The sequence below is a fragment of the Oryctolagus cuniculus genome, chromosome 21 (genome assembly GCF_051225735.1).
Source record: "Oryctolagus cuniculus isolate XC-2025 breed Fujian yellow rabbit chromosome 21, ASM5122573v1, whole genome shotgun sequence".
NCBI classification, from domain to species: Eukaryota; Metazoa; Chordata; class Mammalia; order Lagomorpha; family Leporidae; genus Oryctolagus; species Oryctolagus cuniculus.
Window position 1 is genome coordinate 12,996,253 of NC_142887.1, and position 26,150 is coordinate 13,022,402.

At 45.5% G+C, this 26,150-nt stretch overlaps 1 protein-coding gene and 1 pseudogene across 29 annotated transcripts in view; one reads left to right on the forward strand and one right to left on the reverse strand.

The window, feature by feature from the left end:
• ATXN2 (ataxin 2) overlaps positions 1-26,150 on the reverse strand; it is a 121,610-nt gene that overhangs the window by 42,383 nt on the left and 53,077 nt on the right. For 12 of the 29 annotated variants that reach the window (XM_089323140.1, XM_089323129.1, XM_089323132.1 and 9 more), the window contains exons 6-13: positions 25,385-25,399; positions 18,310-18,434; positions 11,630-11,721; positions 10,976-11,173; positions 9,449-9,627; positions 7,315-7,524; positions 5,163-5,345; positions 386-586 (exon numbers count right to left, since the gene is read on the reverse strand). In XM_089323140.1, the coding sequence (XP_089179266.1) occupies positions 386-586; positions 5,163-5,345; positions 7,315-7,524; positions 9,449-9,627; positions 10,976-11,173; positions 11,630-11,721; positions 18,310-18,434; positions 25,385-25,399 (1,203 nt within the window). The remainder of the gene's footprint in view (positions 1-385; positions 587-5,162; positions 5,346-7,314; positions 7,525-9,448; positions 9,628-10,975; positions 11,174-11,629; positions 11,722-18,309; positions 18,435-25,384; positions 25,400-26,150) is intronic. The other 17 variants (XM_089323130.1, XM_051826807.3, XM_089323147.1 and 14 more) reach the window with 3 other exon arrangements.
• LOC127484728 (nuclear transport factor 2 pseudogene) lies at positions 13,229-13,975 on the forward strand (annotated as a pseudogene).

A 26,150-nucleotide genomic window follows, 5' to 3' on the forward strand; every position in this document is an offset into this window, starting at 1 on the left:
TACAGTGCTGACATCCCATATGGACGTCAGTTTGAGTCCCAGCTATTCTACTTCCAATCCAGCTCTCTGCTGTGGCCTGGGAAAAGCAGCAGAGGATGGCCCAAGTCCTTAGGGCCCTGCACCTGCATGGGAGACCCAGAAGAAGCTCCCAGCTCCCAGCTCCTGACTTCTGCTCAGTGCAGCTCCGACCACTGCAGCCATTTCAACCAGCGGATGGAAGACCTCTCTCTCTCTCGGCCTCTCTGCCTTTTAAATAAAAAAATAAATCTTTAAAAAAACCCACTTATTTATGAGTAAAACAACACACAACTGTTCATTTAGTGGTGACTTCTAACATGCAACCACACAAACAGTATCATACAACTGAAAGCCCTTTCTTACATACCCTCGACAGATGGGGTCACAGCTCTGTTGGCTGCAGGACTAGCAGGTGCAGGAGACGCAGCACCTGGAACAGTCATGGCAATAGCTTCAGTCGGAATGATACCAGCCTGGGGAGAAGCAAGAACTGGCCCACTGGGACTATTTCCGATGCTGTTCTGTCTGGGAGACCGTGGTCTGTGAGTTTTAGGGGACATTCTGGGAACTGGAAGAAAGGGAAAAGTTATTCATTACATTCTGAGCTCAAATGTCAATTCCTGAGATTTCTCTGAAGATCCAGGTAAAATAGTCCTCTCATGCCCACACGTTTTATTCTGTCACTGTGTTTTCCCCCCCAAATTCTTAGGAACAGGGGTGGTAACTGAGAACACCAGTATCCACAGAATGACACAACTGCTACTTCCCAACATCAACTGTGGTCTTCCTTCCAGGTTAAATGTGTTCATTTTGAAAGAGAATATAGGAAATGATTTTGGAAACTGGATTCCTGAGGCAGGATAAATGTCACTTTTTAGGATAACAGCAGCAACATTCGGGGTGGGTATCTACTGTAGTGCTTAAGATGCCACTTGGGGAGACAAACATTCCTGCTAGAATGCCTTGATTCATGTCCTGCCTCATTCTGGCTTCCTGCAAATCCATTTTCTGGGAGGTAGCAGGTAATGGCTCAAGTACTCGGGTCCCTGCCAACCATGCAGGAGACCTGAGTTGAGTTCCTGGTTCTTGGTCTCAACCTGGCCCAGACCTGGCTCTGCAGGAATCTGGGGAGTGAACCAATGCATACAAGATTCCTGTCTCTTGCCTTCCGTCCCACTTCCTTTCAAATAAATATCTGCTCTGTTCTTAAGTCAAGAGTCATGGAGGAAACCACAGAGGTATTTCAAAAAGTTAACTGAAAAACAGAACTAAAAGGTGAGATTGTTGAAGATCCCTCCTATACCTGCATTAAAATTTTTTTTGGTACCAAAAAACACTTATTTTTTAATTTTCCATGAACTTTGTAAAGTATACTTGTATTACTCAATGACTGCCATCTTCCAATTACTACAAGGAACAAATCTGTCACCCTGTTTTGTGTGTTTCTCTAATAACCATATTTTTACTCTCCTGTTTCTGATTATTTTGTTACTCTCAAAATTTACTGATATTGTTGTTGAGATATATCAAAGGATTACTACAACAGAGGAGGCTTTTTAAAAAAACTCCGTTTTCTTAATATAATTGAACATCCAGGAAGAAAACAGGAAGTACAAGGGAATTTATGGTATAATTACACAAATACACACTACATGAAGCTGAGCAGACAGAGTAATCAACTAATAACAGACATTTAATAGAGCTTGGATTTTTTTTTTTTTTTAATTTAAGCACAAAGAATTTCTTTTTTCTTAAAGGTTCTATGGACTGATTAAGATGAAGATCAAGGGAAAAAAACAAATCATTATATGCTCTAGCTCTCCACAGCTGTCATGAAAACAAGCATTAAGATTTACTGAAAAAGAATCAAAAGCTGTTTTGGTATAACTGTTGAATTTTGTCAAAGTATTTTTTTTTTTAAGATTTGTTAATTTTTGGGATATAGCGGGTAAAGCTGCTGCCTTCAGTGCCGGCATCCCATATGGGCACTGGTTTGAGTCCCGATTGTTCCACTTATAATCCAGCTCTCTGCTATGGCCTGGGAAAGCAGAAGATGGCCCAAGTCCTTGGGCCCCTGCACCCACGTGGGAGACCCCGAAGAAGCTCTGAGCTGCTCCTGGCTTTGGATTGGCACAGCTTCGGCAATTGGGGCCATTTGGGAAGTGAACCAGCAGATTAAAGATCTCTCCCTGCCTCTGCCTTTGTAACTCTGCCTTTCAAATAAATAAAACTTTTTTTTTAAAAAAAGGATTTATGTATTTATTTGAAAGGTAGTTATGCCGGCGCCATGGCTCAATAAGCTAATCCTCCACCTAGTGGTGCCGGCACACCGGGTTCTAGTCCCGGTCGGGGCGCCGGATTCTGTCCCAGTTGCCCCTCTTCCAGGCCAGCTCTCTGCTGTGGCCAGGGAGTGCAGTGGAGGATGGCCCAAGTGCTTGGGCCCTGCACCCCATGAGAGACCAGGAGAAGCACCTGGCTCCTGCCTTCGGATCAGCGCGGTGCGCCGGCCGCAGCGCGCCTGCCGTGGCGGCCATTGGAGGGTGAACCAACGGCAAAAGGAAGACCTTTCTCTCTGTCTCTCTCTCTCACTGTCCACTCTGCCTGTTAAAAAAAAAAAAAAAAAAAAAAAAAAAAAAAAAAAAAAAAAAAAAAGAAAGAAAGGTAGTTATAGAGAGCGAGAGGGAAAGACAAAGATCTTCCATCTAGGCCGGCGCCGCGGCTCACTAGGCTAATCCTCCACCTAGCGGCGCCGGCACACCGGGTTCTAGTCCCGGTTGGGGCGCCGGATTCTGTCCCGGTTGCCCCTCTTCCAGTCCAGCCCTCTGCTGTGGCCAGGGAGTGCAGTGGAGGATGGCCCAGGTGCTTGGGCCCTGCACCCCATGGGAGACCAGGAAAAGCACCTGGATCCTGGCTCCTGCCATCGGATCAGCGCGGTGCGCCGGCTGCAGCGGCGGCCATTGGAGGGTGAACCAACGGCAAAGGAAGACCTTTCTCTCTGTCTCTCTCTCTCGCTATCCACTCTGCCTGTCAAAAAAAAAAAAAAAAAAAAAGATCTTCCATCTGCTGGTTCACTCCCCAAATGGCTGCAACAGCCAGGGCTGGGCCAGGCTGAAGCCAGGAGCCAGGAGCTTCACTTGGATCTTTCACGTGAGTGGCCGGGACCTCGGTCAGAAGTGTTGCCGCTGCAACACAAACCGGCATCCACGTGGGATGCTGGCATCACAGGCAGCAGCTGTACACGACACTGGCCCCCAAGTACAATGCCTGTACCCTACAGATGCTGTCAGCATCCTCCCTGGGCTAACAACAGACACAAATGGGTCCTTGTGTGTGCCTGATATCCCTCACAAGGGAACTGTGGTTGGATGCTAGTGCTACACACATATGCTGTGCAAAACACTGCACCACGAAGCCCAAAATAAAAGCTTTTGGAATGACCCTATAAACAAAGATCCTAAAAAGTCAGGAAACAATGGGGTGGGCGTTCGGCTCAACGATTAAGACACCCCTTGGGATGGCCACGTCCCTTATCACAGTGTCTGGGTCTGAGTCCCACCTCTGCTCCGGCCAGCTTCCTGCTACTGCACACTCAGGGAGGAAGCAATGATGGCTCAGAAACTCAGATCTGGTCCCTGCCGCCAACATGGGAGACCCAGAGGGAGTTTCGGGCTTCCAACCCCAGCTGTTGTGGGCATTTGGACAGTAGACCAGTGAACAGAAGGTCTCTCTGTGTGCCACTCTGCCTTTCAAATAAGCAAAATTAATAATATTTTTTGGAAAAGATAAGAAATACAGGGGCTGGCATTGTGGTATAGTGAGTAAAATTGCCACTTGCCTCGTTGGCATTCCATATGGGCACCAGTTCAAGTCCTGGCTGCTCTACTTCCAATCCAGCTCCCTGCTAATGTGCCTGGGAAAGCAGTGGAAGATGGTCCAAGTACTTGGGCCCCTGCACTCATGTGAGAAACCCAGATGAAATTCCTGGCTCTCGGCTTCAGCCTGGCACATTCTTGGCTATTGTGGCCATTTGGGGAATGAACCAGCAGATGGGAAGAAACCCCTCTCTCCCTCTCTCTGACTTCCAAATAAATAAATAAATCTTAAAAAAATAGGAAATATGCTCTCTCTCAATAGTGTTATAGACTATTTGCCTTAGAGCAGTACTTGATACTACAAACGTATTTGTATTTACTTTTTTTTTTTTTTTTTTTTAAGATTTACTTATTTATTTGAAAGCCAGAGTTATAGAGGCAAAAGCAGAGAGAGAGAGAGAGGGAAAGATCTTTCATCCATTGGTTCACTCCCCAGAAGACAGCAACAGCCAGAGCTGGGCCAATTCAAAGCCAGGAGCCAGGAGCTTCTTCCAGGTCTCTCACGTGGGTGTAGGGGCCCAAGGACCTGGGCCATCTTCTGCTGCTTTCCCAGGCCATGACAGAGAGCTGGATCAGAAATGGAGCAGCTGGGACTCAAACCAGTGCCCATATGGAACGCCAGCACTGCAGGTGGCAACTTTACCTGCTGTGCTAACAGTGCCAGGCCTCCCTCACAGTAATCTTATCACAAGCCCCTAAAGCAGAATGGACAAGAATTACTTTACTCGTGAGGAGGGCCTTTGGCATGGTGGTTAAGATGCCACCAGGGAGATCCACACCCCTCCTCGAAGTGCCTAGGTTCAAGTTCTAGGTCTGCTCCCAGTACCAGTCCCTGCTATTGTGCACCCTGGGAGGCAGCAGGTCAATGGGTCAAGTGTGTGGCTGCTTGCCGTCCACGTGAAAAACACAGACTGCATTCCATACTCTTATCTTTGACCTGGCCCAGCCCCTACTGCTGCAGGCATTTGGAAAGAGGATCACTAGATAGCTGGGAGATCTCCCTCTTGACCTTTAAAATAAATTATAATTTAAAAAAAAAAATTATAAAGACCACTATTGAGAAAACTGAAATATGGAATGACTGCACGTCTTGCACTGACGTATGATGAGTAAGTGGTAGAACACAAAGTAAAAATGTTTCCTAATTGCTGGTTATTCCAGAAGTTCTAACATATACACTTCCTCACAAGGAGCGTCAGCTCAGCCCTTTTTACATCCAGCATGATTATGAAATAAACAATGTTACCATGTCTCAAGCACAGTGTCACCTACCCCCGCTGACCACTGATGACCATGTTCCTGCTGCCGGGCTGGTCCTGGCCACAGGAGGGGCAGCTGCTTCACTTGGGGGATTGTGGGATACAAATTCTAGGCCACTGGATATGGGACCCCTCCCGGCAGAAACTCTGTGATTTCGAGGGTGTCGCTGGGCCTTTGGGGACATCCGGGGAGGTCCTAAGAAAGGAACGGTGAACATTACCACAAAATGCTGCCAGTACGCCCTTTCTGCTGAATACATAAGCATACGCTGTCTCGCTCGCTCACTCTACAGTTTCACCTTAGTCAAAAAGGAAAAAAATACATACTTTGAGAAATATTTTGTGGAATGCCACAAATTTTATAAATGAATTTTATTTCCCTTTGATTTTAAAGAAAGGGAAAGGTGAAGTTGGTGATAAGAAATCAAACAATAAGATGTCATAACTCTTAAAAGAACTTTAGCAATCTATAAGCTATCTTCATCTGCCATGGTCAATCTTACAACTCATGGCTTAAAACAGTCCTCATCTATTAAGCAGTCTCTTTCACTTAATCTGTGCGCTGAAAATCCGACTGATAATACACGATCTGTAAAACCAGAGTAACTGACATTTGGGGAAGAAATTTGCAGATTATGAATTGTCGAAATTCCCCATCAGTGATCCTGCTACCCTACTGGAGCCTTCTCTTAAGGCAGCCTGTTACAGAGCAGACCAGACTGTCATGTGAAGCCACGTCTGGCCCACTCTCAGGTGCTAACACCAGCCAAAGCTTTCTTAACATCACGCCGTGGCTCCTCAATACCTGCTGCCGAACTCATCAGACCATCAAATCTATGAGTGTTCCAGAAAGAATTTAATTCCAGGCAGAATCTAAAAGGGTGTTAATGTTACAAATGATAATTTTCAACAATAGACATTCAGCATTTATGAATAATGCAGAAAGTATTACTTCTGTATGAATACTCAGTTCAACACAGTCCTCATATCTCAGTGTAAACAAATTGTCCACACTCATTAACAAGCACGTTTTATCCAACCTGTTCTCACAATACAAGTCTCACTTGTTCAAATGACAAGCTGCAGTATGAACCTCAAGAGAATCTGACTTTGCATTTAGTGACCATTATTCCATGACCTTTTGAGTATGGAATTCACCACGAAAACTCAGCAAATCTTGCTGTTCACAGTTAGAAACTTCAGTCAAGGTCACATGACTTCCCTGCCTGCCTGGATGGCAGTCATTTATTCAAAAGCAGCCAACATATATATTTCCAGGGAAGCAGGTTATATAGGAAACTTTATTAGTCCCAACATAAGCTGTATTAATTATGATTTTAAGGAATAAGTTAAAGTCAGATTTTTAACACAAATACTGTCAACTCATATCGAAAGAACATTATCATTCAAAACACACAGATTCTTAATTTATGCACTGCTTTTACATTAAAATGTTATCTTTCTATAACACGTAGCAAAGGCAGATTTTGACAAGGGTCAAAAACATACTTCAGTATTCAAATTCATATTTTTAATCAATAATTTTATGTTAGATCAAGAACTTCTACCAGATTAAAGCAGCCTTTCACTCATAATATTATTACAAAGCTTTTTCTTTTGAAAAATTACTCAATTAAATTTAGAATACCTTTCAAGCATCCTAAAAAACAAACTGTATTATAATCTAAGGGTAGACATACAAAGAGGCAGGTACATGGAATGTCACCCCCAAAACTGACTCCTGCTTCAGACCCACAGGAATATCCCCCAGTATTCTGGCCAAAAGGCTGTTACATGAGAGGCTGTACAATCAGCCAGGCCTATGTGAACAAAGTTCATTCTTTACCGTTACCCACTACACCCAAGGAAAGCCAGGAGGCAGAAGGCCCTGGGCAGCGCTCTCTGGGGCTGTGAGGGAACATCTTTCGCAGGTAGAAAGAGAAAGCCCCTTTCTCACAATTCAGCATAATTCATAGCTTCACACAGCATTTATCAAATTTCTCTCTAATGAACAAAAGGTTAATAGAAATAGTTTTAATAAACTAAAGTTAAAACACGGAAATTATAGGTTATTAAATAATGAAAGAGGAAACTTCTGTAATTATAAACTCACATAGGAGTTAAACAAAGACAAACAAAAACATGAACAAATTGTGGTATTGTACCTTCTGAAGACATGCGTTTAGGCATAGTAGAGACAGGAGCTGGAGAACCATGAGCAGAGGGGTGAGACGGGGGTCTGGATGGCCGCGAGGGGGGCCTGGAGGGCGGCCGTGTAGGGGTGGCTGCCCGAGGTGGAAGAGAGTTGGGACCTGACTGGTAGCGAGAAGGTGGGCGAGAGGAAGGAGATGGGCAAGGCGATGGCCAGGGAACACCTGACAGAACAAATGATATGAAGGAAAGTATAAAAACTAAAGAAAAAAATGAGGGAAAAAAGTAAACAGAAAAAAAAGTAAAATGACAAAAATGATTTCTTGTACATTTTAACCCTTTGAGGACAGTCATTTGAATTGTGCTAAGTTTTAGCATAACTTAACCGACATCAATTCACATTTTACTTTAACCTCCTTAGAATTAAATCTGTTTAAATGAATACACGTTCCCAAAGGGTTAATCAGGATCTACACATACTATTGAAGACAGGTAAGACTGTGCCTATTATCCTGCTTCTGTAACTGAGTCTCAGTAATTAACTATGAAAAGGATATAACATACACTAGATAATTTCACACAACGAAACACAGTAATTCCTACTCAGAAATAAGAGTATTTACTAGATTAGTTTTAGCTCTGAAGCAGTGAAAATAAGCAGCATCTACTGTATCAAATTGAAAACACAGCTCCTTACAATTACATACGACTCTCACTGGGTTTACCCTTGAATCTAAGGTTGTCTGAAATCTCTCTAAGCAGCTTCCATTTAAGTAGAGATAAAAGCATTACTTCTACTATTTTCTAGAGTCACAGGATTAACAAAGACCTATATTCACTGCTCTTTGAAAAAATTACTTTAATCTCAGACTAGAAAAGGGGAGACCTTCAAAGTCATCACTTATGCAGTGAACATTTCTCTGAGAGACTGCTTAACACACAACCAAAATACAAAGCAGTCGCTGCTGAGTGAACTGGCACTGGGGGACTTGCACAGGCCCACACACAGTTACCATGCCAACAGTCACGTCACTTACCTTCACCACAGCCGAGGGTCCAGGCCTCCTCTCCACAGAGTTCCACACACTTGAGTATCATAAATTTCCCAGCCCCCTCAGGTTTTTTACTCTGAAAATTCTGTTTATAAACACCTAAAAAATCTTTATCAGTAAGCAAATAAATTTCAGCCCCAAAACTAAGTACAAAAAATACTCAAGAGTGTTCATTTGGAGAGGAGTTCTGGAGAAAAGATACAAAGAAAACAAGTGAAACTGGAGACCTAGTGCTCTGTTTCTCTCTACAGTTCTAAACTGAGATGCTGCAGCAAGTGCCCAGCCTTCCTAGGTTAAGACACTCGAGCTCTCACTGATCACCACACTATCCTCAGTGCTGCGGTTCAGCATCCCTCTGTGCATCAAAGATCCACAGTGCAATGATATAGGTTACAATAATTATAATATATATATAATCTGTAACCCAGACTTAGAGGCAGAGTAGAAAATGTCTCCCACTTCTCTGACTTATTGTCGCTGACCTACAACAACCACCCTCACACTGAGAGTTGTTTCTGTTGTGTTAAGCACATTTTCTCTCATCACCTTCTTCACCTGATTCTGGGTCATGCCTCGTATTACAAAGTACCTCAAATCCTCTCTTACAGTAAGCACAACATAAATAAGGAAAATGAATCCATATTAACCATTGAATGTTTCACGTAGATTATAATTTTCCATATAAAATGCACCTATGTAATTTTATTGTTCATCAGTGTCTTAAAAATCAAGAACCTACGCAATGTATCCAATTTATATGTGGAGTCTTTTTTGGCCAAGCAATGATATTTGGGCTAAAATTAGCACTCTTTCATCGCTTCTCGGCCTTTTGGCTAAGATCAAGTGTAAAATTAGCACTCTTTCAGTACATGAGACTTCCTCACACTAAATACTGAATCTACAAATGATTCATACTATGTTTTACTAGTCTGATATCCACAAAAGCATATTTCAAGTAATTTTGAAATAAAAACTACCCCATAAAAATCATTAAGAGTGTACACTGTCTTATCAGTGATATAAACTGTTTTAAGTAATTAGAAAACTATGTATGTATGTGACCAATGACATTGACAAATATGGTCAAAATACTTGCCTCCATTAACTACTCTTTGGTCTGAACCAGAATTCGAGTTGAAATCTGAAGTGTGAGAAGTGGGTCTTGATGGCATGGAGCCTGATCCAGGCTGGCCCGCACGCGGTGAACTCTGTCTCCCACTTCCCCAGGATATGACTTCTCTATTTCTTTGTCCAGGAGGAATATATTTATTTTCCCTGAAAATGAGACATCTTCTAAATCATTTTATCCTAAAAAGTACCAGGCCAATGAAACATATCTAAAGGTAATTTAGGCAGAAAGAATGGTTGTCATGGAAAAGATCAACACTGACGCAAACTGCCTCACCTCTCCTTTCTTCCCTCTGACCCTCGGTTCTGGCCGCTGGCCTTCTCCTCCTAGCACAAAGCCTAATTGCAAGTGTTCATTCTCCTTCTGCCTGACTTCTCCATCAATCACAGTCTGTCTTCAACCTTATTTTTCCTAACACCTCTCCCTTCTCTCTCTGTTGCTCTTTGACTTTTCATGGCATCTATATTACCAATGCTGAATACTGATGAATCCCCAATCTGCACTGCCAGTCCCCATCTCCACTGGACACACGGATTCAAACCACTGAACTCTGGGTTTTGTGTGCCCCGAAGATACCATGTATCTCCTACTCTACCGGGTATGAAGCACAAAGCATTCAACTCATGGTTAGTGAGAAATGAAAGATCCACAGCTCTTCAGATGCACACACGGAATCATCATTTCTCCCCTTCAAACTTGCTCCCTATTTGCTATCTCCATTGTCAGTACAGCCATCAACTCACTAAGTTATCAACCGAACTCCCAGGTCCTGACGGCTTCTACTTACCCAGCACCAGCCGTGGTCTAGCTGCTTACCAAGTTAGCACGGCTCAACTACTTCAGTGTGCTAACTGGTCTCTGTCTCAGTCAGCCGGGCCCAAGTTTACTCGTCCCAAGCCCATACTTTTGAATGACACACCATGTCCTGCCACTGCCTCGGCTCCTCCCACCACTGCCACTATGCTCTCCCAACACAGACCCCGGGTTTCACATGCAGCAAGCAGCTGAGTCTTCTCCTGAGCTGACCAGGTTCTCCCACAAGGTCGTGCTTCTGCACATCTTCCCTGCTCTCTGAGTGGCCCTCTCTTCCTATCACAAAATGCTACCTCTTCCAGGAGATCTTCCCAACTACACAGGCCAAGCTAGTTCATCCTCACTCTGTATGTTCCTGCCGTCTGAACACACGAACTCTAACAAACCACACTGCACTGTTACGCTCTGTGCCCTCCCCTCTGCTTGCCAGTGCTATTCTTTAACAAGCTCTTTCAGATCTTGGCTTGTTCCTTAGTGTACATCTAACAGTTGACTTCACAGAGCTAATTCTAAAAGCATATGTTCCAAGATTACCATCATCTTTTCTCTAAACCAATCTTAAACCAATTCCATTTGCATTCGCTACCTAAGCTGCATTAAAGGAAGAGAAGACGATAATACACCTTACACAGACCTTGAGTTGTGTATCCAAAACACCGCATCATGATTTCCTTTAAATACCTAGTGTTTGTGCCGTGCCCCTCACGTTCAGTGGTGTCTCTCTGAACTGCTGTGTATTTCTCCTCCTCGCTCCTATCATCATTTTCCAGGGCCACTCGAGCTTTGTACTGAGCACTTGATTCAATTTCCTCTGCTAACTGGTTCGCCCTTGCTTCCCGTTTTAAAAATTCTTCTGAGTTATCCCTTTCTAAGGGCACCCTGAAATGGGAGGAAAAGAAAAGCAGAGTATTTTAAAGTCATAGGCTATGTATCTGCTGCAAACAACTATGAAGAAAGTTTAAAATTTGCAATAATGGCAAAACTATAAGAGTAACAGAGATTTGTTTACTTATAAATCAAAATTTGGATTTTTTAAAATTATCATTTCCCTGGAAGAACAGAACATTTCAAAATATGGTTGAAAAGACTTTCATTACAACCACTATACTAACAAATTAGACTTTTTATAATTTAAAAACCCAAAATGTATTTAGTGTATAATAACAGAGCATAGGGAAACTGTATTTATTCTGTTTTAAGAGATATTTGTCAGCCTACTACAGAGAATAATCCACACAACTGTAACTTAAAATCTCAAAGAAACATTCATCCAACATCATTTAATAAAAGTCAAAGACAAATGCACAAAAATAAAACCAGTGTTTTTAAACTTACGTATATGAAGATAAACTGCTATCATATGTAGACACCACACCATAATTTTCCTCATTATATCGAAACATATCATTGGGATCCCATCCATTAGACTAGAAGAAAACAGAGTGCATTATTCAAAATTAGAAAATATTTTTAATTTGGTTAAACGATGTCTACACTATCTAACAAACTACAGCAGCAAAATCAAGAAATTAAAAAAACAGGCAGAAATTTCCTTCAATATTTTAAGGAAAACATTTTCTTCTACATATCACTGTTTCAAATTGGTAACTACAGAACACAGTTATCTGACAGGTTATTATAAAAGCCTAGACAATTTTAGTTACTTTATAAAATATGAGCCTTCAGGGGCCGGCATTGTAGCACAGCTAGTAGAGCCACCACCAGTGATGCTGGCTCCCCACACAGGCACCGGTTCAGGTCCCAGCCCCTCCACTTCTGATCCAGCTCCCTGCTAATGTGCCTAGGAAAAGCACTGGAAGATGGTCAAGTGCTTGGGCGTCTGCCAAATGTGGGAGACCTGGAAGAAGCTCCTGGCCCAGCCCTTGCTGTTGCGGCCATCTGGCCCTCAGTGGATGGAAGTCTTTCTCTCTCTAACTCTTTCAATCAATAAATCTTTTTTTTTTTTTTTAAATGAGCCTTTAAATCAGTCCCTAACAGCCACTTTTCTATAGTGTAGAGCCACTGTATTTACTTAAACCCTTGCACTGACCAGCACGTGTGTCAAGGACAAAGAATTCTTTCTGATAATCAAACAGTGTTCAGGGGATGGAGGGAGAAAGCAGAGCAATCCTCCCTGCACCACCATTTCAAGATGGAGCTGTGGTACTACAGCTCTCCATCCAGCCCTTCCTCCTGGCAATGCTCAAATGGAAAGCAACACAAAAAGCAGGGAACTGGCAGTCACGGGATCAAGTCAGGAAGCTGAGTTTTAGAACTGGTCTTTGCCATTAACAGTTGTGAGACCCCAGCAATGGCAATTCTGGGTCCCAGTACAACCTTATGGGTAGATGACTGTATATTCTATGAGGGTACTATCAGGACGGCCACTCTCCAAAGCTAGGCCAGGAGCAGGCATCTAGCCTCGTGGTTAGTCCCAAACTGGAGCACCTGGGTTTGTTTCCTGGCTCCAACTCCCGATTCCAACTTCCTGCTGAAGCAGATGCTGCTCAGTGGCATTGACAGCTCAAGTAATTGGGTTCACAAGGAGACCCGGATTGAGTTATTTGCTCTTGGCTTTGGCTTTAGCCTCAGCCCTAGTCCAGCCCCCACACTGTAGGTTTCAGGAGTGACACAGCAAATGGAGTGCTCTCTGCCCCTCTGCCTCCCATGGGCAGGGACCCATCCAGGCCTCCCATGTGGGTGGCAGGCACACAAGTACTTGGGCTATCTTCTGCTTTCCCAGCCATCAGCAGGGGGCTAGATTGGAAGTGGAGCAGTGGGGACTCAAACTAGTGCTCTGATACGGGATGCTGGTGGCTGAACTCACTGGAGCCACAATGCTGCCCCCCAAGGCTGTTCTCTTGAATATGTAAAATCAACCATCTGGAGGAAAGGCTAGAAAAATCATAAAAAATACATATTACTGTCTGGTAAATCACTTATCCAACATTTCAACTCCTCCTTTTAAACCAGATTGGGTGCCAGCCCCTTGGGTTTCAAGGAGGCTGGGTGATGCTCCAGAATGGGAGACAAGCCAGTTTTGGAGCAGACTGGATTCAGCTTCATTCAACATCACTACCAGTTATTTGATGACAGAACCCACCCAGCACGATCTACGTTGATGTGTCATGCCTTCCAGGGGAGGGACAGCAGTCCCAAGGCAAAGCTGCCACTGTGAAGAAGTGTCTAGCCTTCCCTTCCAGAAAACCCAGCACAGTGTCACGGCACAGGACCCTCAGCCCACAGCAGACAGCTAGCTGCACCACCGGCATGGGGCAGGCCAGCACAAAGCTGACGAGGACCCTGTCATGAGGTTCCACCAGACGCTGCTATTCGAGAACATCAATGACGCTAGGGTCTGCACCAATGGCGAGTGCAGGCTTGCCCTGCACAGCCTCGGCTGGACCTTCTCCCAGCCAGGCACTCATCACTGTTTCCTCCTCCCTCTGCTTCCTGATACTATTCATACTCTTCCAGATTCTCCAAGTACCAGACACAAAGGAGCAGGGCGCAGTACGCTGCTGCCACTACAGTGCTCACGTGATATTTGGACTCGAGACTAGTTGCATCTGAGAGGGGAAGTGTGTGTTGTACCAGCACATGCCTTAGGAAGACCTAAATAATGCCAAAGGTTGTCTCTCTTAAAAATCTACTGACAAGTTGCTCTAGTAACCCAAAGAAGTAAAGGAGAAAGCAGCTGCCTCACTGTCGAGGTACTGATATGTTCAGATGCTTCAATGCCTCATGATACAATCAAACCAACAAACTTTTCTTAAAAACAGACAAAAATGGCGCTCAGCCCTCTGCCTCTCTGCTGAGCCGCCCACCTGACCTGACCTGGTCAGGTGTAATCTCTCTACTCAACCATGTAACCTTGCTCCCCCCTCCACCCCCAGTCCAAGCGACTGGGCACTCTCTCAGGCTGTCCCTGAGGATGTCCATTCCCTAATAAACCTTGTAACTTTTACTTTCCACTACTCTGTCTCACGCCTGAATTCTTTCTGCGTGAAGACAAGAACCCTGCCATTCTCTGGTAACATTTTGGCAACCACGAAGGGATTTTAAGAAGACATTGGAGAATAAAAACTGTCAAACTCCAAATGGTCATCAGACAAGGCTTCCAGCCCATTCCATTGGACAACCTGAGCAGCCCTCTGGACTGAGCAGGACAATCTTTCCTAGGCCACTGTTGCACACCATAAGACAGACAGCAAGAGGAAATACCCAAATCCTCCTCGATGCCCACATGCAGCTTTGAAGAAGTTACAGAAAACGGAACTCCACCCGTAATCCCAAAGAAGAATTTTGGGTATTTGCCTCTTGAGGGGGGAATGTTAGGTAGGAAGTTAGATATGAGCTTGTGTGTGTGTGACAGGCCTAAAGAGAAAAAGTCTATGTTCAGCATATGCATCTGCATCTCAAGGTCATCCCGATAATGTTTCAGGGGCAGCCCAGTATTCGTATCCTGCCCTGCCCCCTTCTACCTGATAACCTGCTAGATGGTGGGGTCCCCGCTTCTTCTGCCTGACAAATCCTCCACAATCTCCCAGATGCAGCCCAGTATCTGCATTTCAAACACCCTGCTCCGGATCCCGATTCTCTAGGGGGTCTTGCTCACCCTTCCTCTAAACTGAGAAAGGCGCCAGCTAGGCTTCCTCCTGTCTGATACCTTCAGGGGAAAACTCAGATAGGAGCTTCTTAATATTTACATCCATAAAATCCTTTGTTTCAGGAGGAGATGTGTGAAGACAAAGACCCATCTCCTTAAAAACCCCCAGACTCAACCGGACTGCACGCTCAGCCCTCTGCCTCTTTGCTGAGCCACCCGCCTGACCTGGTCAGGTGTAATCTCTCTACTCAACCATGTAACCTCGCTCCCCGCCCCCTAGTCCGAGCGACTTGGCACTCTCTCAGGCTCTGTCTGGAGAGGTGCCCTTCCGTCCTTACGGACGTCCCTTCCCTAATAAACCTTGCTACTTTTACTTTCCAAAAAAAGCAAACAATCAAAAATAGACTGGTAAGAAGTAGTGACATCTAATATACAACTTTTTGATCATTACCAGAACAGATCCAACACTAGCCAAGAAACACTGAAGGCTCACTTCAAATTCTACCTGTAAGACAGGATCTCCCAATTCCTTAAGAGAGGCCGGTGCTGTGGCGTAATGGGTAAAGCTGCTGCCCGCAGTGCCAGCATCCCATATGGGTGCCAGATCTAGTCCCAGCTGCTCCACTTCTGATACAGGTCTCTGCAAAGGTCTGGGAAAGCAGTAAAAGATAGCCCAAGTCCTTGGGCACCTGAACCCATGTGGGAGATCTGGAGGAAGCTCCTGGCTCCTGGCTTCAGATCAGCCCAGCCATTTTGGTCATTTGGAGAGTGAACCAGTGGATGGAGGATCACTCTCTCTCTGCCTCTCTGTAACTCAAGCAGTGGAAGATGGCCCAAGTGTTTGTGCCCTTGCCGCCCAGGTAGAAGACTCAGATGAAGCTCCTTGGCTTTGGCCTGGCACAGACCTGGCTGTTGTGGCCATTTTAGGAATGAATCACTGGATGAAGACCTCTCTCTCTCTAGCTCTGCCTTTCAAGTAAATAAATCTTTAAGAAAAGTAATCATACCAAACAGAAAGATATTCAGTAAAAGGTAAACAACCCCAGCATTCAGAGAACCACTACTAATACTTTTTTTTAAAAAAAGACTGATTTATTTATTTGAAAGAGTTACACAGAGAGAGGAGAGGCAGAAGAGACAGAGAGGTCTTCCATCTGATGGTTCACTCCCCAGTTGGCTGCAATGGCCAGATCTACACGGATCCAGAGCCAGGAGCCAGGAGCTTCCTCCAGGTCTCCCACACGACTACAGGGGCCCAAGATCTTGGGCCATCTTCCACTGCTTTCCTAGGCCATAGCAGACGGCTGGATTTGAAGTGGAGTAGCCGGATCTCGAACCGTCGCCCATGTGGGATGCCAGTGCTTCAGGCCAGGGCATTAACCTGCTGCACCACAGTGCCAGCCCCCTACTAATAGTTTCTAGACACCTATGCATAATGTAAGAATATGATCTGCCTTCACTTTTAAAAACTGAAACAGTATCATCTAAGTCTTATACATCTTTCTGTATCAAAGATCCTTCTTTTTGGTAGATACATAGTATTTCTTTTTTTTTTTTAAGGATTTTATTTATTTATTTGTGAGGCAGAGTTACAGACAATGAGAGGGAAAGACAGAGAGAAAGATCTTCATCTGCTGGTCCACTCCCCAGATGGCTGCAACAGCTGGAGCTGGGTTGATCCAAAGCCAGGAGCCAGGAGTCTCTTGTGGGTCTCCCATGTGGTTGCAGAGTCCCAAGCACTTGGGCCATATTCCACTGCTTTTCCCAGGCCACAGCAGAGAGCTCAGTAATTTTGCTCTCAGTAGTCATCTGAAACTGATGAAATTCCCTTCTTCCTAGCCAGCCTTTTTATGATGAAAAGTCAGTGAAGTGGCTGTCTACAGCCCACAAGTTAGAGTCCAAGCCTGGTGTTAAGATGGAGCTCCATAGTATTTCAATTGAATGGCAGCACCATACATCTATCTGACTCATCCTGGACACTTAGAACTTCCAGAAACAATACATCAAAACATCCCTATATATAACTATTTGCATACCCTATGGATATATTAGGGCAAAAACAAATTCTTAGAAGTAGAATCACTGGAACAAACTGTACATGCATTTTAAACGTCCTGAAACTCTGGCATCTACCTCTATGCTCTCTCTACTTTAAAGACAGTCTTTGAGGCCAGCACTGCTGCACAGCAGGTAAAGCCATTTCCTGTGGCACTGGCATCCCAGATAGGTGCCCATTCAAGTCCTGGCTGCCCCACTTTTCATCCAGCTCCCTACTAACGGCATGGGAAAGCAGTAGAAGATGGCCCAAGTGCTTGGGCCCCTGAACCAGCATGGGAGACCTGGAAGAAGCTCCTGGCTCCTGGCTTCAGATTGGCACAGCTCTGGCTGTTGCAGCCATCTGGGGAGTGAACCAGTGGGTGGAAGACCTCTTGCTCTCTCTCTCCCTTTCCTTCTGTAACTCTGCCTTTCAAATAAGTAAACAAACCTTAAAAAAAAAAAGTCTTTATTAAGCACTCGATGTACAAATGATGTGCTGTGGGAAAAGCAAAATTAATCTATGACAAGACCCACTTTAGAAACAGCAGGTTTTCTAGAGAGAATAATCTGAGTGTAAGACCAAGAAGCTGCAGGCACCACAGCTCACTAAGCTAATCCTCCGCCTGAGGCGCCGGCACCCCAGGTTCTAGTCCCGGTCAAGGCACTGGATTCTGTCCCGGTTGCTCCACTTCCAGTCCATCTCTGCTGTGGCCTGGGAAGGCAGTGGAGGATGGCCCAGGTCCTTGGGCCCTGTACCTGCATGGGAGACCAGGAGGAAGCACCTGGCTCCTGGCTTTGGATCGGCACAGCGCACCGCCAACCATGCACCAGCCATAGCGGCCACTTCGGGGGGTGAACCAATGGCAAAGGAAGACCTTTCTCTCTGTCTCTAATTCTGCCTAACAAAAAAAAAAAAAAAAAAAAACACACACACACACACACACAAGAAGTTCATGTAAATGTTTGAATTCTAATGTAACCTAACCATTACCTTAATGATAAGTGACCTTTAGCATCCTACTTCTTCCACCTCCCCTTTAGGAGAAGTCAACTATGATACTATGTTGTCTTAAGGCAACTAAGATACCCCGTGCCTTTGGCTGCATCTAAGGCAAAATGTCTGGCATTTCCAACAGTTTCCAACTTAAATTTTCAAGTTTCTTACAATTTATTTTAATCATAAATAATTCAGGATCATCCACAAGACTAGACAGCACCTCTGCTTAGCCCTTACAAATAAAGTAAAAGACCATCCTTCTTTGTTGCCTGGGGGAAGTCTCTTCACAACCAAATGACTGCTCTAAATATATTCACTCCATCAACAACAAAAGCGCACTTAAATAAAAAGCAAGACAGGCAGGACACTGACCACGTCGTTCTCCAGAGGCTCCAGGTCCTCGCTGGCTGCAAGCTCGCCTGCATCCCATGGTTCCAGGGCCTTTTCTCTGTGCTCGCCGTTCACTCTGGCGCTGAGAGCAGAGTCCGTAAACGCATCTGCAAAGGACAGCTTTGGTTGAGGATCACAACTGACAAAGGGCACACTAACAGACATGTGACTTAGCAACAGATATATGGTAAGAGAATATTTATGAAAAGTGGAGTTCTGATAGAGGAAGAATAACATTCACTAACAGTACAGTTTCAAACTCAACTCAGTATGACAGTATAGCCAATTGTTAGTAAAGGTATTCTCTTTTCATATACTTTTTTTTAAAAAAAGAGTTATTTATTTATTTGAAAGTCAGAGTTACAGAGAGAGAGGTATTCCATCTGCTGGTTCACTCCCCAACTGGCCACAATGGCTGGAACTATGCCAATCCAAAGCCGGGAACCAGGAGCTTCTTTTGGGTCTCCCATGCTAGTGCAGGGGCCCAAGGACTTGGGCCATATTTTACTGCTTTCCCAGGGCATAGCAGAGAGCTGGGAGCAGCCAGGTCTTGAACCAGTGCCCATATGGGATGCCGGCAGTGCAGGCAGCAGCTTTACCCACTACGCCACAGTGCCAGCCTCTCATATACTTTCAAGTCACATGAAATATTCTAATGTATTAAAACATCTCATTTATATTAAAGATAACTACTTTATGTGTTTTAGAAGTGATCCACAAAATTCCTATCAATCCATGTAAAACATGATCCCTCTTGTTAATGAATCCACTACTCAGAAATACCTTCAGAGCACCTGCAACCAAATGTATTGAGATTTTATCAACTTCCCAAACGCAGGTCAATATAATGGGTCAGTATCCTGGCACTATGCTAAATGGCCTATCTCGTCACAGGACCCATTTTTTCCCTTAACCCGTGTTACAAAGTTCAGACCTTAGATCGCTGCCTTCCAGAAAGGCTCAGTGGCAGGCCCGCCTGGACTTCCTATTAACATGCTCTCCCTACTTGTGTCTCTTTCTACTCCACCATTACCGCTACTGGCGAACAGCAGCTTGTGAGGGCAACGTGGCACTTCCATGTTCAGTCAACCACACTGCTGTCCAGCAAAGGAATTCTCCCTGGTCAGGAGTTGGGACTCACTTAACAGAATCAGGAAACACTCTGTAGATCGAGGCTAGTGTTTAAATGCCTGGACCTCACAGACAGACTCTCCTGATGATCTGGCTGTGCTGCAAAGCACAAGCTCCCAGCCACTGTGCTCTCACCCAGCACGACGAGAGGGGGAAGACTCTCAGCCTGAACACGTAAATCCCTTTCAAAGGAGACAATGCACAGGGAAAAGGGAAAAGGGAAAAGGGAAAAGGGAAAAGGGAAAAGGGAAGGGGAAGGGGAAGGGGAAGGGGAGGAAAGGAAAGAAAAAGAAAAAGAAAAAGAAAAAGAAAAAGAAAAAGAAAAAGAAAAAGAAAAAGAAAAAGAAAAAGAAAAAGAAAAAGAAAAAGAAAAAGAAAAAGAAAGAAGAGAAGAGAAGAGAAGAGAAGAGAAGAGAAGAGAAGAGAAGAGAAGAGAAGAGAAGAGAAGAGAAGAGAAGAGAAGAGAAGAGAAGAGATGAGATTTGAGAGGCAGAGTTACAGACAGAAAGAGAAAGGGATAGGGAGAGACAGAGGGAAAAGTCTTCCATCTGTTGGATGGATGCCATGGCCACATTGGCCAGATCTGGGCTGATTCATAGCCAGGAGCTCCTTCTTCCAGGTCTCCCATGTGGGTGTAGGGGCCCAAGCACTTAACCCCTCTTCAACTGCTTTCCCACCCAGGCCATAGCAGAGAGCGGAATCAGAAGTGGAACAGCTGGTACTCGACCAGTGCACCACAGGCAGAGTTCTTTTTTTTTTTTTCTTTTTTTTTGACAGGCAAAGTGGACAGTGAGAGAGAGAGACAGAGAGAAAAGTCTTCCTTTTGCCGTTGGTTCACCCTCCAAGGGCCACTGTGGCCGGCGCACCGCACTGATCCGAAGGCAGGAGCCAGGTGCTTCTCCTGGTCTCCCATGCAGGTGCAGGGCCCAAGCACTTGGGCCATCCTCCACTGCACTCCCAGGCCACAGCAGAGAGGTGGACTGGAAGAGGGGCAACCGGGACTAGAACCTGGGGTGCCGGCACCTCAGGCGGAGGATTAGCCTATTGAGCCGTGGCGCCGGCCTATGGCAGAGTTCTTAACCTACTACACCACAGCACCAGCCCCGCAGAGGAATTTTTGAATTGTCCTGATAACTGTCCCTGTCTACCTAAAAGGCAAGGTGAGGCCAATATGAGCGATCTGAGCCAGCAAATTCAGGCAGGTCCTGTTAGCCCAGCTAACTCTAACCCTTCTCATTCCCAAGCAGGGTGGGCAGGTATGCACACATTCCAGGGAAGAAAAGCATCTCCGCACCCACGGGCGTGGCTGCCAGTCCACAGCAGTGCTGCTCCCCTGTGGGGACAAGGGCCCAGGGTGCACTGAGCGAGACCCCAGAGGAGCAGGCCCCAGCCGGGGTGAGACGGAGCACCTGCTGGAAGACAGCTACATTTTGGAAAAGCTCTCTAGCAGGTTCTAAGAGGCTGTTTTCCCAACACCCCATCTTCTACTGGAAGGCACTGATAGCCCTGAATACCTGATTTGATTTGCCACTAACCTAAAGTAGGCCCTACCCCACATCATCTTAAAAGTATGTGGGGTCTGGGTTAAAATGAATCTACTCATGTATTTACAAGAATGTGAAATGTTCCCAAGAAAACATCAAATAATAACCTGTATTAGCATCCAGAGATTCCTTTGATTATCACAAACCTAGAAACGGAAAACCAGACTACAGGAAATTTCAAAATTAGACACTTTATTTTCTATAAGTAACAGGATGATTACTTTATATGTAAGATCCTTGAAGCATAGGATGGCCCAAGTCTTTGGGCCCCTGCACCTGTGCAGGAGACCAGGAAGAAGCTCCTGGCTCCTGACTCCCATCTGGGGAGTCAACCAGCAGTTGGAAGACCTCTTTCTCTGTCTCTACCTCTTTGTAAGTCTAATTTTAAAATAATCAAATCCTGTTACTGTTTTAATCACACTAGTTTTGAAAAATCATACATTTAAGTGAACAAAGCATTTGTTTACACAGAAACTCAGTATTAAAGATAACACACTTTTCATTCCAGAAGTTAAAGCTCTAAGCAGCTAGGGATTTTTATAGAAAACGATTCATTCCCAAGGCAGGGAATGTATGTGTTTATGTGTGCATGCCAACGTATTTTAAAGAGTGCAAACTGAGACAAGCTGTCCTCAAATCAAAGGATCCTAACGTGTGTGAGCTTGAACATACTTTTCTGGCGTTATTTTAAACAAAATTGGAAAAGGATGCCCCAGTGGGAGCCAACGTGGAAAAGCAAGTATTATCTTAAATTTTATGGAACCTGGCTTTTCTCTGCTGACCACAACTTAGGTTGAATAAATGCCTAATTTATTAACTTACCTTTCTTAAAAAAATTATTTATTTGAAAGTCACAGTTACAGAGAGGGAAACAATGGCTGCAATGAAATCCGCAGCAGCCAGGAGCTCCCTCCGGGTCTCTCACAAGGGGACAGGGGCCCTGAAACCGGGATCCCCCTTCGCTGCTTTCCCAGGCACAACAGCAGGGAGCTTTATCAGAAGTGGAGCAGCTGGGACTTGAACTAGTGTCCATATGCAATGCTGGTGCAGTAGGCAATGGCTTCACACCCTGTGCCCAGTGCCAGCCCTGAGCTAACTTTTTTTTTTTAAGATTTATTTATTTATTTATTTGGAAGTCAGAGTTACACAGGGAGAGAAAGAGAGACAGAGGAAGAAAGAGAGAGACTGAGAGAGAGAGAGAATCTTCCATCTGCTGGTTCACTCCCCAAATGGCCGCAACAGCGCCCTGAGCTACCATTTTTTCTTTTTTTTTTTTTTTTTTTTTATTTGACAGGCAGAGTTGTAGACAGAGAGACAGACAGAGAGAAAGGTCTTCCTTCCGTTGGTTCACGCCCCAAATGGCCGCCACAGCCAGCGCTACACTGATCCACAGTCAGGAGCCAGGTGCTTCCTCCTGGTCTCCCATGCGGGTGCAGGGGCCCAAGCACTTGGGCCATCCTCCACTGCCCTTCCGGGCCACAGCAAAGAGCTGGACTGGAGGAGCAACAACTGGGACTAGAACCCAGCACCCATATGGGATGCCGGCGCTGCAGGTGGAGGATTAACCAAGTGAGCCACAGCACCAGCCTCCTTTTTTTCTTTCTTAAGATTTATTTATTTGAAAGTCAGTTACACAGACAGAGAAAGAGAGGCAGACAGAGACAGAGACAGAGACTTCCATCCTTCCATCTGCTGGTTCACTCCCCAATTGGCTGCAACAGCCAGAGCTGTACCAACCTGAAGCAAGGAGCCAGGTACTTCTTCCACGTCTCCCACATGGATATAGGAGCCCAAGGACTTGGGCCACCTTCCAATGCTTTCCCAGGCCATGGCAGAGAGCTGGATTGGAAGTGAAACCCCCGGGACTCAATGCAGCACCCATATGGGATACCGGCACTGCAGGTGGCGGCTTTACCACTATACCACAGCGCTGCCACCCCCCCCCCCCCACCTTTTTTTTGACAGGCAGAGTGGACAGAGAGAGAGAGAGACAGAGAGAAAGGTCTTCCTTTTGCCGTTGGTTCACCCTCCAATGGCCGCTGCGGCCGGCGCTCTGCGCTGATCCGAAGCCAGGAGCCAGGTGCTTTTCCTGGTCTCCCATGGGGTGCAGGGCCCAAGCACTTGGGCCATCCTCCACTGCACTCCCTGGCCACAGCAGAGAGCTGGCCTGGAAGAGGGGCAACCAGGACAGAATCTGGCACCCCAACCGGGACTAGAACCCGGTGTGCCGGCGCCGCAAGGCGGAGGATTAGCCTAGTGAGCCGCGGCGCCGGCCACCCCCCCTTTTTTTTCAATTATATATTTTCATCTGAAATTCTCTACTTGAAATACCAATTGATGGGCTGGCTCTGCGGCATGGTAGGTTAAGCGTCTGCCTGAGGTGCTGGCATCCCATGTAGATGCCGGTTCGATTCCTGGCTGCTCCACTTCCAATTCAGTTCCCTGTTGATGGCCTAGGAAAGCAGAAGATGCCCAAGTGCTTTGGTCCCTGCACCAGCGTGGGAGACCCAGAAGAAGCTCCTGGCTCTTGGCTACAGGTCGGACCAGCTTTGGCTCTTGCAGCCATTTGAGGAGTGAACCAGCGGACGAAGACCTCTCCATCTCTCCCTCTGCCTGTAACTCTGCATCTCAAGTAAATAAATGAATTTTAAAAACAATACTAACCATGTAAAGGAATTACACATTGTTACTTAGCAGTATAATTTGCTTGCATGCAGAAAGGGAGAAGGAAAAAAGCAGAAGTATGATTCTATACAGAACGATATTCCTTCGGGGCCAGCACTGTGGTGCAGTAGGCTAAATCTCCACCTGCAGTGCTGGCATCTCATGTGGATGCCAGTTCGTGTCCCAACTACTCCTCTTCCAGTCTGGCTCTCTGCTATGCCCTGGGAAAACACTGGAAAATGACAGATGGGCGCAGATGGCCCCTGCACCCATCTGGAGACCCAGAAGAAGCTCCTGGTTCCTGGCTTTGGACTCTCTCAGCTCTGGCCCATGCAGCCATTTGTCTGTAACTCTACCTCTCAAATAAATGAAATCTTTTTTTAAGATTTATTTATTTATTTGAAAGTCAGAGTTACACAGAGAGAGAGGTCTTCCATCCACCGGGTCACTCCCCAATTGGCCACAACAGCCGCAGCTGTGCCGATCAGAAGCCAGGAGCCAGGAGTGTCTTCCTGATCTCCCACGTGGGTTTAGGGGACTTGGGCCATCTTCTACTGCTTTCCCAGGCCATAGCAGAGAGCTGGATCAGAAGTGGAGCAGCCAGCTGCACCCCATGGGAGACCAGGAGGAGCACCTGACTCCTGCCTTCAGATTGGTGTGGTGCGCCGGCCGCAGCACGCCAGCCGTGGCGGCCATTGGAGGGTGAACCAACGGCAAAAAGGAAGACCTTTCTCTCTGTCTCTCTCTCTGTCCACTCTGCCTGTCAAAAAAAAAAAAAAAAAAAAAAAAGAAGAAGAAGAAGAAGAAGAAGAAGAAGTGGAGCAGCCATGACTTGAACCGGAACCAAGCTGGGACATGCTGGCACTGCAAGCAGCAGCTTTACCCGCTACACCACTGCACCGGCCCCATAGAATCTTTTAAAAAGATGATATTCCTTGATTTAAAATCTCCCTGGGACTAATCATGGTAAGTGGGGTTAAACTGCTGCCTGGGACACTGGCATCCCACATGGGACAGGTTCGAATCTCAGCTGCTCCACTTCTGATCCAGCTCCCCGTTAATGTCTGGGGAAGCAGTGGAAGACAGCCCAGTGCTCGGGCCCCTGCACCCACATGGGAGACCCAGAGGAAGCTCCTGGCTTCGGCCTGGCCCAGCCCCAGTTGTTGCAGCCATTTGAGGAGTGAACCAGCAGATGGAAGGTCCGTCTCGGTGTCTCTCTCTCTCTTTCAAATAAAAAAAATCTTTAAAAAGGAGAGAGAAATGTCCCCCAAAAGTCAGTTCTTTTTTAAAGATAAGTGAAATTTTAAGTAGAGAATCAGCTCAAAATGAGGTGTCAGTGTGGGATGCTGGGGAACCTGGCCATAAGTACTCCATCTCAAACCAACACTCTATCAGCCCACAGTTAGGGAGACCCTGGTATTCCACCTGACACTGTTACCAATATCCAGGATTGTAAATTCTGGTTTATTTCTATAAAGTGTGAAATAAAATGTTAGACATTATATTAACAGCCGTGTTTGGAATTTTAAAAAACCACTGTTGGTATTAAACAGTACAACGTTGGAACCAAGATTCCTACAAAATTCAGAAAAATCAACTGTGGTAATTTGCATGCAAATTTTACCAATTCCATAAGTCAGAGTGTATTAATTTTCCATGATCTTCACGGAAAGAAACAAAAGCATTACAAAGATGCAAGAACACAAAGTGACTGTTACCTGTTTCTGAAGTAACTATAGGTACGGAAAGAAAAAAGGGAAACAAAAGTTATCAGATGAGACGGTAAGAGATTTGGTCCTCATATGCTTCATTCCCTACCCTAGAAACAGGCAACTTACAAAGCCTCCCAAATAGAGGGATAAAGGCCCAAGATGACTCCCTGCTTACCCGACCCCTACACTGCCACACCTGGTGCAAGCCTGCCCTGATTCTGGGCAGAAACTCAGTGTCCCGGCCCAGTGGTGCCACCTGCTGGTGCCATACAGCAATGACGGAGCAAAGGCCACCTCTCCCACATATTTCCCAGTCACTGAGGACACTGGGTATCTTCACATTTGCAGCTTTTACTTCTCAATTATGCCTCTGAAAAAGCATCCCAAATTTGTCTGAGAACTTTTTAAAAATAATTTTTACATAGAGATTAGGGTGTTTTTTTTTTTAAAGATTTATTTAATTGAGAGGCAGAGACAGAGCTTCCATCTGCTGGTTCACTCCCCAAATTGCCCAAATCGCCAGAGCTGGGCTAATCTGAAGCCAGGAGCCTGGAGCTTCTTCTGGGTCTCCCACGTGGGTGCAGGGGCCCAAGCACTTGGGCCATCTCCCACTGCTTTCTCAGGCCAAAGCAGAGAGCTGGATCGGAAGTGGAGGATCCAGGACTTGAACCAGCACCCATATGATATGCCTCACTGCAAGTGGCGGTTTTACCCAATAAGCCACAGCACAGGGTCCATCTCAGACTTTTTTTTTTGGTACAGACAGAGTGGA